This window comes from Parus major, chromosome 7 (genome assembly GCF_001522545.3).
Source record: "Parus major isolate Abel chromosome 7, Parus_major1.1, whole genome shotgun sequence".
Lineage (NCBI taxonomy): Eukaryota > Metazoa > Chordata > Aves > Passeriformes > Paridae > Parus > Parus major.
In genome coordinates this window covers 26167632-26183066 of record NC_031776.1, presented here as the reverse complement: position 1 = coordinate 26183066, position 15435 = coordinate 26167632, and the positions used below count along the sequence as shown (strand labels likewise).

General features: G+C 43.9%; 1 protein-coding gene across 1 annotated transcript in view; it reads left to right on the top strand.

The window, feature by feature from the left end:
* Positions 1-19: 19 nt before the first annotated feature.
* The window catches only part of TFCP2L1 (transcription factor CP2 like 1), a 35998-nt gene continuing 20582 nt past the window's right edge, over positions 20-15435 (top strand). Inside the window, exons 1-2 of the mRNA XM_015635263.1 lie at positions 20-135; positions 4305-4456. Coding sequence (XP_015490749.1) covers positions 74-135; positions 4305-4456 — 214 coding nt within the window. The 5' untranslated portion in view covers positions 20-73. The remainder of the gene's footprint in view (positions 136-4304; positions 4457-15435) is intronic.

Sequence of the window (15435 nt, the reverse complement as noted above, 5' to 3'; positions counted from 1 at the left end):
ATGGGCAGGAGACCCGGGCCGGGCACCCGCGGGGTGGGCAGCGCAGGGACCGCCGCCGCCGGCCGCCCCCAAGATGCTGTTTTGGCACACGCAGCCGGAGCATTACAACCAGCACTCGAGCGGCAGCTACCTGCGGTGAGTCCCGGGTGGATGTTCGGCCCCGGCACGGGTGGATGTTCGGCCCCGGCACGGGTGGATGTTCGGCCCTGGCACGGGTGGATGTTCGGCCCCTCGGCCGCCCGCCCGCCGGGTTCCCGGGGCTAGCGCCGCTCCCTCTGTCTGAGAGATTATTTTCCTGTTTTGCTTGCTCTTTTTTCCTTCTTTATTGTTTTAGCGCCTGGCTAGACAGCTCTCCGCAGCGTTGCTTTATTGCTTGTGCCGCGTTCCCGCTTCTCCGGGCTGGGGTAGCGCAGCTCCAAGAGAGGAGGTGCGGCAGCGGCGGAGCGCTGTCAAAACTCTGCGGAAAGCAAAGCACCTGATGGCAAATTGAGAAGGCACCCAGTTTTCTGGGGATGGGATTTCTTTCTCTGCTTTTTGGGACGATGTGTAAAAAGCACAGAATTTCACTTTCTGAACTTGCCTAAACCAGCTTTTTCCTGCCTCCGCACAGTTGAGTTTAATTAAATGTGCCTAATTTAAGTACAAGGGCTGCTAAACAATAGTTTGTGACATGTGTAGCACAAACCCGTGTTTCCTCCCTCCAAACGATGTCAAAGCAGGCAACTTTGGGAGTTCCCTTTTTGCTGGGTGCTTGTGAATTATTTGTTTTCTGAAGATGTAAAGCTCAGCCGTCAGCTGGTGTCGGTTGCTGGAGTGGGATTTTTGCTGAATTGTGGCAGTGGAGAACCTGTTTGTGGCCCAAGAACCCCGACTTTCAAATGTACCCCCAAATAACCATTCTTGAGAGAACATTGAGTTTGTCTGGGGAAGCTCTTCGAACGCAGATAATGCTTCCCTTTCAAGGACACATGTTATCTTGACTATTCCTGCTGCCCATCAGTGTACTTGCAAAGGAATTTTATTTTGGATTTTGTAGTAACCTCCCATTACCAAATGATACAATATTGGGAGATTCTTGCCTTCTGGCAGCTTTTACGTTTCTTTGTACAAGATTCTTCACGTCCTCCCTCTATGTCAATAACTCAGTTTCACAGCGCGTATATGGCAGGAGTCTTCTTCTCTATTGCTTTGCACTTGCAAATCTGATTAGTTTGGGGTAGTGAAAATGGTACTAGCAGAGGAGCATCAGCATTGGTGCTTGTGCATATTCTCCATTAGAGAGTGTTTAGGGTGGTCAGGCTGCTTCATTAACTCCATGGATTTGTAGCAGGAGTGCTACAAGATCATCAGGTGTGGGTCAGGCTACTCTCCACATTTTAAATTCTATTTAATGGGCCAGAAAACACATTAGCTTGTTTTTGCAGGCTTGATGCTAGATGGAGGATAAAGGATACCTGTTCTGTCAGGAAGGCTGCTGGTATGGAAGTGACCTATTGGTGTTTTAGGAACAAACTTCAGCTTTAGTGAGTATCTGCCTCTGTGAACATGGTGGGTTTGATCTGGGATTAAAATCCCTACAACCACTTTTATGGCAACAATGCCCTCAGGTGTTTCAGGGAAGGTTGGTTGAACAAAACCCGTGTTGTTTTTTTTTTGTAGAGATGTCTAATTCTGGCCAATTCACTTTCCATGAGAACGTGTCAAGACATGCATGAGAAACTGAAATAGTAGAGTATTTGAAGTTGCTGTAAGAAAAGTTTGTAGAAGTTATATTTTGCAGAAATCAAGAGCTTTATGTGTATTTGAGATGTCTGTGTAAGTTCTGCTGTACCTCAGTGGTATTTGTAGCTGGAGCAAGATGATACTACAGAAAAATTCTTGTAAATTTTCATTAATTTTTTTACAAAAACCCAGTACCTTTTTTATTTTGTTCTGTCAGCTGACTGAACTCTTAAAAACTTTCTCTCCTCCCAGGTATGCAAACTAACTGTTATTTAAGACCAGAACTGTAAATATTTAGCATAAGGCTGAAAATTGGGAGAGTTTTAATGAGTTCAAGATTTTTAAAATATTTTTTTTTAAGTATTGGAACTGTTGTAAAAGCCTATTCTTCCCCTAAACTTAATTTTCAACTCTTGAGTGAAGAGTTGGGTAAATGTTGTGATGACTTATACACTTACAACTTTAAAATTCTTTTGACCTTATTCTAAGTTCCAAACTCTTCCAATAAGGTCGAATATTTAAGAAGGTCTTGACCCAAAGTAATTATACCACAGGCCATTAGTTCAAATGCTCTAGGAATAAAAATGTGATTAACTTGTGCAGCTTCTTTGGAGTTTTAATATGGTGAAGCTTTCCAGAAACCAAGTCATGGATTCCTGCATGCTTGCAGAATTCAGCGACCAGACAGCTGTGCCAGCAGGTGTGGGGGGTGCAAAGAACCTGATGTGAGATATCGTATTTAAATTTTGGCTTCCCCCTGCCTAAATTTCTCATCTGTTTCAGGTGAGTATATGTACGAATTCCTCACCCCTAACTGTTAAACCTAGGCCAGATTTTGTGCACTGTTTCTGCCGAACTGCAAAAGTTTTTGGGTGCTGGAGTTTTGGACCTGTTCTCATCTGTGAAGCCACAGACATTCAGAGAGCACTGTGCAGAGGAGCAAATGTTGGCATCCTGAGGAGCAAATGTTGGCATCCAGGCTGAGTGAGATGACTCCGGAGCAGTATCAGATCCTGCATGTGTGTGGAGCAATGCTGTCTATTTCAGAAATCTACTGCAGGCATTTCTGTCACTTCATTACTGTAGTAAATCATCTCTAAGGAAAAAAACCCCTCTCTGTGGCAGCAGTTAGGCAAGAGCTGTGATTATGTCAGTAATGCCAGGAAGCAAATGGGGCTGGATGCCTTTGAGTGGCTGATAATATTGAGGGTGTGGGGTTGGAAGAGAGAATGGAAACAGAGATGGGTGTTTCTTTTCTCCTGTCTGCATCTGAAATGGTACATTTTGCTCTTTGGCATTGTTTTCCCATAAACAGGAGTACCTGTGTTTGAAGCAGGCACTTGAGCAGTTTACTCTAAACTGCTGCACTGTTTCACTGATGACCTGGGTAGCCTTCAAGGTTGTGAATGCTATGAGTGGATCATTAACTGAGAAGGCAAGGAAAAAATTCTTAATGCCCTTTCAGGGTGCATGCCTGTACATGCTGGATGGCTTTTCTTAGAGCATTTTGTGTATGGATTGTCAAAAGGAGAACTGCAGCCTGTGTAAAGAGAATCTCGAGTCTTCACACATCTGGAAGAAATAAGAAAAAAAGAATCACTCATTCTGAATTGTTACTGTGTTCAGTATAATCCTCCTAATTTGGAAGGGTATTAATGTTTTAAGTAGGTGGACACAATGATCAGCAGTGTTAGTGTCATAGGAGAGGCTAATGTGGTTCTTCAGCATCAGACAGGCTGAGATAAGAATGCTTATTCCTGACATCTCATTTTGTACTAATCATCTGATCATTTGTTGAGCTCTCAGCCTTGCTAATACCAGTTCTGCTTGGGGATTAGTGTGGGTTGGGATCAGCCTGGGACTAAATCAGCAGGCAGGTCACCACCAACACATGATAAACATGATAAAGAATTTTAAAGAAGTGGGAGCTCAGACTGTGTGCATGTCCTAATGGAGCTGCTCCCATGCACCCGAGTACATTTATGAATGTAGCCCAGTGCTGACATAAGAGCTGTGTGATTCCTTGGGACCAGGTTTATTAGAATGCAGGGAGATACTCTGAATCAATTAATCCATCTGTTCATGCCATCCTTTACCTGAATATCTCCTTTGTACACCAGAGCTGTGTCTGCTTCTCACCCATGGCTGCTACTTGAAGACATTTTACTAATCTGACATTCAGCTGTCAAAATGCCCTTTCTTGCTTTTTTTTTTCTGAAAGGCATTCACCTGAGAGCTCTTAATCAAATACATCCACAAGGATGAAGGATGTATTTTTGATATTATTTTCCTCACCAAGAAGACTGTGTAACTGAAAAGTAAATCTGAATTTTTTCTTAAAAACTTACATTAATTCTCAGACATACTCTGTTTTGCCAGTTCTCTGTTCTTTTGTGTGCAGTGCTGATATCCTAGACACAGAAGTTGCCTGGTTACATTATACAGGCCCAGCCTCTTTTTAGCCATTTTAACCTGGTGTTTCTCCAGAGACCACCCCTGTTATCTCAGAGAACCAAATGCAGATTGAGGCTAGGGTAGTCCATAAACTCTTTGTGACTGACTGTGTAACTTGCTCATTGCAGAGATGTCCTTGCGCTGCCGATCTTCAAGCAGGAAGAGCCGCAGCTGTCTCCTGAGAACGATGCCAAGCTGCCACCCTTTCAGTACGTCCTCTGCACAGCCACCTCACCCGCCGTGAAGCTGCACGAAGAAACTCTGACCTACCTCAACCAAGGTAGGGTCTGCAGTACGCTGAAGGAGAGGATATTTCCTGGGAGCAGTTCTTGAGATTTAATCCCATACTTTGCCTTACTTGGAGGACAGCGGGATGGGAAAAGAGGAATAGAAGTGGGGAGGGGGGGTGAAGGAAAGGAGGAATATTTAATTTTCTGCATTTTTACACCAGATGATCAACTATTTAAAAGTAATGAAGTACCACTGATTTAACTGTTGACTTAAGGCAGTGTTATAGCATGCACAGTTCCCTGTGGCAAAGTACTGGCTTGATCTCAGCTTAAGCTGCAGCCTCCTGCCTTCATCTCACAAGGCCAGATTGATGAAGCAGATGGGCCAGCTTGGACTGGGGAGGGCTCTTACCACTGCAAGTCCCCCAGCACTGCTGGAGGGCATGGCCAGGGAGTGATTTAGCAGGTATCCAAGGGCTGCTCTGAGGTCTGGGCAGTGACATCTCCCCCACAGGCTGGCTGGTGTGGCTCTGCTCAGTGCCGAACTTGACAAATTGCCAGGGTTCAGTGCAGCAAGGTCCTCTATAGCTGACCTCACAGACTAGTTCACACTCCTGGATAAACAAACACTTGGTCTGAGTTTTTTCTTTTCCCCCCTTTGGCACCATTTGTGCAGACACATCTGTGTTGGTGTTTGGCTGTCGCTTTGCAGCACCTCCTGTGTGTGTGCCTTGAGGGGATCAGACTTCTCCATGCACAGATTATGCTAAAACATATTTATGCTCAGTTTCTGCCAGGCAGTAAAAAGGGCCTAACAACAAGCTGCAGGCTGTCTGCCCTTTTACTGAGATCCTTTCCTGCCTCAGGATACTGCCCCAGCTCTTTAAGCTTCATGCACTGAGTAGGATGCTCACTTGGGTGCCTCCCTGGATAGGTTTCTTTTAATGCTGGTAGAAATCGGAGCCCTGACCTCCCTTGGACTCTGACCTCAGGTGCAGTTGGATCTGTGCTGGCAGCCCCATGGAACCAGCATGGAAATATCGGTGAAGTACTGCAGGCTCTACCCAAGGAACCAGGGATTTCCTGTCATGTAAGCTGGCACTATTCTCTCTCTCAAGATCCAAAGATGCTTGGGATATGTGACTGTGTCATCTCAGTTTATTCATCTAAACACAGCAGATCCCAGGAGCTTTTAATGGGGTGTATCAGTTGTGAGATTGAGACAAATCTTCCTATGAAACACAATTCTTTCCTGTATTGGAAGAAAATATTTTTTTTTAAATGAAAATCTGTTGACAGCCAAATATTTTAGCATAAGTGAGACAGCGCCTACTTTTTTACCTTGGCAGGGAAAAAGCTGGACAACTCTTAATGCAATATCATGAGTTTTTAAAAAAACTTTGTGACTGGAGCAGTCCACATTTTCCTTTGCTAAGTGAGACTGTTACTGCCTTTTTGGATAGACCATGTTGTGTTAGGCTTTGTCCTGCTTGCTATTGCAAGGAGTTGTCTACTGCTACATCTTGACACTGCTTCCTCCTTCACTGGCATTTCTTGGATACCATCTGTCTTTCATTCCCCATGCTGGGATGTGTCTTTGCAGAGCACACCCTGAAGAAGAGCATGAAGCTGGGCAGGCCTGGAGGAACAAAGCAGGGATGAGGCTGGCAGGAGCTGTGCAGAGGGGCCGAGCTGGGAAGCTGGGGTGTCTAGTTTCTGTTAGTGGGCTATTGGTGAGAACATTGCCACGGGTTAAAAATGGATGAGGATTTAAAGGCTCTGACAGAAAATTAACCCCTGTAGTAGAGTTATGTTCTATGAGCTTGAGGAGGTGTGTGAAGGGGACCTCGAGGCAGCTGAGGTTTCTGGAACCAATGCTTGTGGCACAGGAGAAGAACTGGCTGACTCCAAAGCACTGTGACCCAGCTACAATGCTACAGCCATCTCGTGAAGCAATTTAAGACCATTCCCTACACCTTATCAGATTGTGCTTGCTGTAAGCAAAGGGACACCTCTTGCACCTTAACCTCTCTCTGTGTTTATCATGGATTGGCCAAGCACTGTTACATAAAACTTCCCATCTTGAGTGTTGTGATGGATTATTTTAGCAAATGGGTAACTTCATTAATGAATGTCCCTCTGCCCTGTGTCAGTCATGGCTGGCTTGTAGTAAGGTAGATACAAAGACACACAGTGGCTGTCCCAGCACCAACAAAGCAATTTACATCTGGTGTGGTTACTTTCCCAAATTGTGAATAAAGGTTTTGGGGTTTTCTGCTTGCTAGGTGATTCTTGTCACTTGCTGTTCAAATGTTTCTTCTCAGCTTTAGCTCTTCACCACTCAGTTACTGACCTTTTATCACTGTTAAGCAGCTCTGCTTCCTGCCCTGAAACACATTCTCCACACGTGACTGGTTCAGTGGTGGTGAGTGGGCCAGCTCAGGAACGTCCATAATGCAGAACTGCATGGAAGAAAGCTCTGTCAGGCTTGTTCTATAGTCTATGGAAAGCTGGAAGTACTGGGTAGCAAATTGAAGGTCAAGTTGCATAGCAGAGATAGAAGAGGAATCAGTGGAGAGTTTCACATAAGATCTGAATAGATTTCATGTGGGCTTCATATAGGAAGGAGTCCAGTGGCAGTGTTTGTGTACAGGTGGGAGAGGGCTCCAGTGGTAGTGTTTGTGTACAGGTGGGAGAGGGCTCCAGGCATGTGGAGCATAATGGCTTCTCTTGAGCCTTGTTTCTTACAGGATAGACCCAGAGGGATGGTGAGGGGTGTTGAGGAGGAAGAGGTCTTTGGCCTGGACTCTCCCCAAGGATGGGGGCTGAGAGGACTCTGGAGCTGGAAACCAGAGACCAGTGTTTTTACCAAGGGGCAGGGGAAGTATTTGCAAGGGAGCATAATGGAGTGAGCTTAGTTCTTAAGTTGACTTGGGGACATTGAGCAGTGGCAGAGTCCCAAGTTAGTCCGCTCCAGTTTGAAACCATGCGTGCTCTCTGGCCACAACTCCAGAACCAGCCTGTAAATGAGGTAACTAGAGGCAAATCTGTAGCTTGGTTTCCAAAGACTGACTCATTACACTTGTCTTTCCCGATCTCTTTCCTCCCCTGCCTTCCCACATTCCTTGGGAAACTGAAGCCAAATTGAACACAATATTAGTTTGCTGATCCTTAGGGCAGTTCCTTCATTAAGAGGTCTTTACTAGGTCTCAGGAGGATTACTCATCTGATGGGACAAAGTACAGGCTTATTAGTATGGTGTCTCAATACCACTCCACCTTCAGTCCGTGAGACTGGTAAAGGTGCTGTCCTTGCACTGGAAGCTGCTGCTGGCATTGCTCCTTTGGTCAGGGATCATATCTGTCGACAGAACTACACTGTCCAGAAGTCTGCAGCACAAACATCCTAACGTTTCTGGAACTAGCCTGTCTTTTAGCACTGTTTCAGTGTCTCCTGTGGATAGGGATTTTCAGACAAACAATCAACCAGCAACCATATTACAAACCACTGCTTCAGCAAGACGGCTTGATGCAGTGCATATTCCATGGTCTGCAGTCATATGGGGTGTGGTTTGACCGTGGCTGGTTGAAACCAGTTTCAAACATGGACAGAAATGGAAGCAATGAAAGGTGGTTCCAGAAATTGTAGCAGGAGGAATGCGGAGGAAACAAGCGCTGTGTACAGCAGATCTGAATGCTAATAAATGTGAGGAAATAAAGTAATTATTTTAAAAAACAGAATGTCAAGAATAAAAAAAACCCTGAAAATCGTTGCCCAAGGGAATTATCCTGTAGTGCCAGAACCACATGTGGACTGTGAGCTGTTCAAGTCATGATTTTGTTTCATGACCAGTGTTGGGCTGGCTCAGAACCTCAGATGTTAATTACTTCAAACAGGGGGAGGCTAAGTTTGGTGGCAGAGGGTCACTGAGAGGGTCACACAGGCTGTGTGAGAAAGCCAGCCCAGTGTCCCAGTGGTACCTCAGAGTAACTTGCTGTCATCTGCCTGTAAAGTTTTCTTGGGCCTCGTTCAGCTCTCCCGATCTGCAGTGTGTGATTTGTGGTTCTTGGCTGTGCAAAGATTTTAGTGTACAGCTGGTTAGGGTTTGGAAGGCTGGACATCTCTGCTTTATGGTGTCTTCCAGGAGTCAGCCTTAGTGCCAGTCCTAGATGGTTCAGAAAACAAACAAGCCAAAAACCCAAGCCATGAGGGAAAAACTCCAACATCTGAGAGAACTTGTGATATTGGGAGTGCTGCTGTAGAGGTGCATTAACAAACGATGCCTCATAAACCTAATGATGGACTTAATTGGAGTCTGGGTCACACCTAAGCAAAAGCCCCAGATTTCAACCCCAGGGTGCTAAGGCATATATCCAGGTTCAAGATATGTGTGCATAAAGTGGTACATTTAAAATCTGTTGGGTGTTGTCCTGCCTCAGCTCAGCTGCAGACATGCTCTGGCTGCTTTTCCAAAGAAAGGTGCAGGAAGCACTGGGCAAGGAATGGCTGAAGAGGATGCTGTGGAGTAGGTTGCTAATTCTTTGGGTAGGAGATGAAATTGCTTACAGCAGGAGGCAAAAGAGAACCTTTGCCTCCCTTAAAAAGTCTAAAGTTCAAATTTGGTTGTCTAATCTTCTACAGCCAGAGAACCCAGTTTTAAACACTGAGATTTACAGTAAATGAAAAAAGCTGTTTTATATTGACGTTAACTCCTACGTAATTGAGTTTTTATGGGGTCACAACTGCCTGGATGTTTGTCCTTTTCCTGGAACAGTTCTTTAGTTGCCTGAATGAAGTATAGAGAAGGCTGAGTCACCAGCTCTGGCTGGGTGTTCTTCTGATTTAATTATAGCTGTGTTTATGGGGATATTTTTGCTTTGTCTCGTGCTAGGAGCTACCTCTTATCCTGACAGTCACTGCCATCACTGACCAGGCCCTGGGCATGTGTAGGAGCTCTGCTGCTGGTGGCTTCTCCCATGTGGACAAATGCTCCACTCTTGTGATCACAGACACAGCAGCAGTGGCTTTGTGTCATTGAGACTCTTGAGTACCAGGTGCTCCCTGGTGCCTGCCCACCAACCCATGCATCCTTTTTCCCTAATTGTTATGGGGTGCCATACTCCTCCTTGACCCCTTTCCACTTTGTTCTTGGGTTTGGAGGACTTAAAAAAGTGAAATGGCTAACAAAGCTAATTTGTCTTTCCCATTTCTGAAAGTGGCTTTTGGTGTTTTTGGTTCTTGTGGTGCACTTCATCTTTGGAGAAGGAATTTGTCTCCTGCCTGACTTTGAAGACAGCTCTGAGTAGGTTCTGGTGTCTCAGCTGAAGCCATTAATTGTGCTAGAAGCAATTTTCCCATATGTTTGGCAGCTCTGTCTTCACTTGGCAGCCCAGGATAAACAACCCTGTCTCCAAACCACACCATCCCAAAGCTCACTATGAATCTTGCTTCAGATGACAGGGCACCTCTGCGTAAGTAGAGCATCTGACTTCTGTTGTCCCTAGGAATCTAGAATCTCAGTTGTCTTTTAACCAAGAGGCTGTTTTCTATTCTTTTTGTAATCCTTTCTTCTTTTGCTAACATCTGGATGAAATTCAAGTGGGATTGTGAGCTTGCTGGATTGTAGCCTGTGCACAACTCCTACTGGAAGCCCCTAGACTGTATTTTGTTCCCCCATAAATCTTCAATATCTGTGAAAAAAGGGGAGTGCTCAGAAGTTCCTCAGAGTGTAGTAAGAAGTATGAAAATATTGGGAAGATTTTTTTCCTCATATTCCACATTATTTTTTTACTTTACCCCGTTATCCATATCTATTTGAAATTCCTTTAATTTTGACAGAGAATTTTTTGGCTGTGATTTTACAGGATTTGATGTTTGTGTGAATGTTACTGTCAATGTGAGATGATGTAGAAATTTTCCAATTAGCTTCCTCTAATTTGTGTCCTAAAAGATCACATTTTAGGTAGCAGTGAGAAGAAGCTTGAGAAATACTGTAGGTTTGACCTGATTAGCTGTATTTGTAGGAGTAATATACATTTTTATAAGAGAATATACTTAATTTCCCTAAAGAGGTGCAGAAAAAACCACTTATTTTTCTCCCATTTGCTTCCTACCAAGCATTCATTATGTATTCCTGAAACTAGACAGCAAGCAGTGAGATTCCTCCTGCCCCAGCTTGGTGCCCCATTTGTGACTGGTGTGGAAGGTACAGTCAGCTTTGACCCCATCTCCTTCCCTGCCCTGTGGTAGCAGCCTGATTGAGCAGCCACTCCAGGGTGGGAGTGGGACTTGCTTCTCCCAGTTTGCTATTGCAGAAATGTGGTGAAAGAAGGGACTTAACCTGAGGGCATCTAAGGGAGCTGCTAGGTGGGGTCAGGAGTTGTACTCAGCTCTTCTGCATCTCTCGTCAGCACCCTCACCCAGGTCCATTCTTTTTAGTTATCTGAAACTCAAATAAATATTACACACAAAGCTACTCCTTCAGAGCTATAAAACCTGTTCAAATTGACTTAAAACAGGTTGAAACCAGAAAAAGCCTGTATTTTTTACTTACACAGAGAGAGCTGAGTTTTTCTGAGCTGGGCAGATGTGACTAAGATAATCCTGAGTGTTTCAAAGTGGAAGTTTTCACAGGGTATGTATTTTTTCAGCTTTCTATTAGAGGGACATAATTTCTTCACTGATTAATTTGTATTAAAAATCAAAGTTTATAACATGATTTAGATTAGGTGAGATCAAGTGGATGAAGTCTATGCAAAAGAAACCCAAGTGCACACAATGAAGTTAGCAGCTAGAAGTGTTTTTGTGTCCACTGGCTTGTTTTGTGTCCTTGATTCAAAGTGAGACTGTATTCTTTTGGGATTTAAATGCACCTCCCTCTCTTCAGTGGAAAGCATTGTAATTAAGGAGTATTTCTGTTAGTGCCTGTTAGCTATGAAGTGTCACCACTGTAAAACAGACCATCTTCAAAAGTCTGTGGAGAGTAGGAGTCAGAAAAATGTTCATGTAGTAAATGAGCAGTGAAATTTTCCTGCAGCAAACTTGGCTCCAAGGCAGCTCTTTGGCTTTCCCACAAGAAAGATGTAGGGAAGTAGAAAAAGGGGGCAAGAAAAACCCCACATTGTAAAAGGAGGAAAAACATAGAAGTGACATGATGACAGTGAAGCTCTGTGGTGTGGTGGTAGAATCAGGAGTTAAACTGGAGTGCTGTGTTCCTGTAGTGCTGCTGCCCTGCTGGCTGGGGCAAGCAGAGCAGGAATCTTCAGTGTTGAACTCCTGGGTACCAAACCATGGTGGAGCTAAGGGGGCTTTGTGCAAGGGGAAGGGCAGGAGGCAGATGAAGGAGCAGGCTGTCATTGCTAAAGCAAGGCATGTGTAAATTGTGGTTCTGATTGCCACAGTGTAAGCAAATTCAGAAGGAGACCACACGAAAAGAATTAATGAGCATTGGTCATGACTGGGCAGCTCAATGTGGATGCAATCTGGATACTGGATACCAGAAACCGAGAAGATATGGCAAGAAAAGGCTGGCTATACTGACCCTGCTCTATCTCTGGTTGCTGTGTTGAAGATGGGATGTGGGGCAAGATGGGCCTGCAGTGCTAGAATGACTCAAGTGTTCCTTTTGCATTTCCTGTCCCCCAGCTTGTCCTCCTTTGCAGAATTTCCATGTTCCTAGCATAGTGGGAGCTTCCAGGGTGGCCTATTGTGTAGCTGGTGAATTCATAATATCCACTGGATAAACATCTACAGCATCTTGTCAAATGAGGCTACAGTAAGCAACTGCAGAATATCCACCGTCATTTGTGGTTCAGGGATTGAGGGTTCTGCTTTTACTTCTTGTCCTGCAGAGTGTCCACACATGGGACACTTGAGCAAGTCCTATGCTAATTTTTATTTTTACTTGTGACTGGCTAAAAAGGTGTGTGTCATCAAGCATGCAAGTTCACATGCCAGCTCTGCCACTCTTGTCTGTTTACCCTGAGGGTTCATTAATCTTTCTTGTCAGAAAAATCTTTGTGTGTGCCTGATGCCCTGAATAGTTGTTTGGCTGTTTCAAAGGTGATCCTCCTGCCTGCTGGATGTGCTTTGGTTTGGTATGATAAATGCTTGCTTTTTTTTCCCCTTCCCCCTCCTTCTGCATGGTGCATTTGACTGTCAGCATTCCTTTGTCTTTATCTGTGCACTCTTTAGGATGTCCATATAAAGTTGCTAAATGGAATTTTTATTGGCTTGGCTTAATAATCAAACACTTTCCAGGCTGGTTCTGTCTAGTGCTGTGTGGATCCATTCTGAGAAAGAGGACTCTCTTTTGGCCTTTATTCCCCCCCTTTTCCACAGACTTTTGTTGGGGATATTGCTTATTCAAAGGTTAGGGTTTAATTAATTTCTGGAAAGGCTGCTTTGTTAGATTAAGTAAGGCCTGAGTCATATCAGCCTGGAACATCAGCATCCTAATTGGAAATTAGTGTATCGTATCGGTGTATTGTGCAGAAAACCACAAAATGCATAGTGCAAGTGGCCCTTGAAATGTAACACCAAAACAAAGAAAAGCAAACAGGATATTGTGGTTGTGTAGTAAATAACATTTCAACAAAATGTAATGTTGAGCTTTAAATGGTGATAATATTTTACACTCAGAAATTACCTAAAATTTCTGGTGGCTGTCTAAATTCTGTGGAAATCAGGAAGTTGTGACTGGTTAAACTGGTACCTTTTGAGCAGGTGAAATCATTCCTGTGTTGAACTAAATTATTTTTCATGTGTAGTAGGTGCTTGACTTTCAGTTCTAATGTCCTCACGTTAAGTAATCATGCCCACATTTAATGTGTGTTAATTATCAAAGACAATGCAAGTTTAAATAAGTAAGCAGTCTGTAAATCCTCCTTCAGATAGGTGGAATTGCTTCATGAATTACAAAGCAGGAACTCTCTGGACCTGGGTGGTTACTACTTTACTGGGTACTACTTTGTTCATAAAGTGAGTTGCTCAAACTCTAGCCTAGGAGGAGATTACATAAATTTGCTGTTGCCCAGAGAATGTCTGTTTAAAATAGAAGTTACAGTATATCATCACCTGCCCGGGTTTTTGTTGGTGCCTTTGAAGCTTTCAATGAAGCTGGGAGACAAACTGCATCTCAGGAATGTGCTGTGATGTTCTGAATATTTATTACTGTTCTGTTTTCTGCCTGAGGAAGGGAAGAGGGATTGTGGTGAGTGAGGGGAGCGCTGGGTCACACAGATGTGCAAGAGGCTGCTGCAGCATCAGCTCTGCTGAGGATTGCTTGCAAAGTGTCCCCTTCATTTCAGGTGGTGGCAGAAGTGCTTTAGGTGTCCCTGTGCATGTGTCCAGTATTACACCTGACCTGGGCTACTCAATCAAATCACGGCAGTCTCAGCACTGGTATCCTCTGCTCCTGTCTCCAGGTGTCTTTACCACCACATATTGACTTGGAAAGTTGTAGTCTGATCTGTATTAATCTGTGTTTCCATCTGAGACAGATGGAAAAACTCAGTATGGGGGAGCTCTCTATTTCAGCTTTGTTTTGGGCTTAGCTAGTTGTAGTCTGACTTGGGAACTGGAAATGCAGATTGTTTAGTTACACCTACAGACGTGTTCCTTTACAGGTTTGGATACCTGACTAAGAATGATCTGTTACAGATTTAGTTTCAGCAGAAAACTGTCAGTGTGTGCCTGCTCTTGCTGGTGTGTCAGCAATACAGGATTCATAAATGATCTGTGGATCAGAGCCTTCCGTGACTCCTTTGCCCTCTTTGACACCAGGGGGAGTTCAGCTTTCTTCAGGTTAGATTGCTATTATTCACTTTATTTTACAGAGGGATTTTGTTTACCAAAATCCAGGTGGTCATTCTTCAGAGCCTTTTTTCTCTACAGTAATAATTGCAGGGCTGAGATTGTAATTCACCATTTCAGGAGTTCTGCTGGTAGTGATGGTGGAAAATATAGGGTGAACAAGGTTTAGACAGTATTTTTCAAGGAAAAAGTATAATCCAAGCAGTTTAGTGCTATAAAAGTTCAAGTATCTGAATGTTGTCCATGCTAATAAATTCTGGGTACTATAAGCCACAAAGCAATGAATTTGCTGGAAAGCTTTAAGGAGAATAAATTAAAAACCACTACCAGAAGATGGATATGTAAGGGAACGTTGAGGAATTGGGACCAAATTCTCATTGACAGAGTTTCACAGAGAGGGGAAGATACCCTGATGTTTTCTGAAGCTTGGCTGGGAGCAGTCTTGTTTGATAATCATGTAGCAACTCAAGTTAAACATTCAGAGTTCAAGGGGAAAGCAGTTAGCATAAAATACCATTTTGACTGAGGTTTTTTGTGGCATAAACTGCGTTCCAGGGCTTCCATCAGATGACCCATATATCTTTCATCAAAGCATGTTATTTCCTCTTTGGCTTTCTGTTTAATATTAACTCTGTCTGCACTGCAATTTCTTTTTCACTGGTCTGCAGGGTCTGTTTCTGACTCCCTCCAAGGTGAATCACTCCTGTCAGGTGGAGATGTGTGGTGCCCACTGCCTGCCACACTGCAGTTCTCTTCCTATCCCATGCAAGGGGTCAGAGATGGCCTGCTGCAGAGTTTTTGAGGCTTGATGCTAATTTGAAAGGAACATGGATGATGTTTTTATGTCCATTATTTTCTTTTGTCTTACTGTAACTGAAAATAAACAGATCAAGCTGACCAATGAGCAAGAGTGCACAAGGGTGTCCCAAAAACTGCTTGTTCTTGAGATATTTGCTGAATGTCTGGCAATGCTTCTGGTTTGACCATTGCCTTCTCCATAGCACAGCTCATACCACTACATTTTTCTGTCCCTGTTACCTCTGAGTACAATCACAGATGTATTTTACTGTCTCTTGCTTTCAAAACCTAAATTAATCTTGTGTAATGATTAATTAGCCTTATATTTGCATGGGGATGAACTTTAAGTGGAAGAGATGCTTGGCTGTGTAAATGGGCTCAAGATGATGAACTGCATGACTCTCTAGCTGGTGAAGTG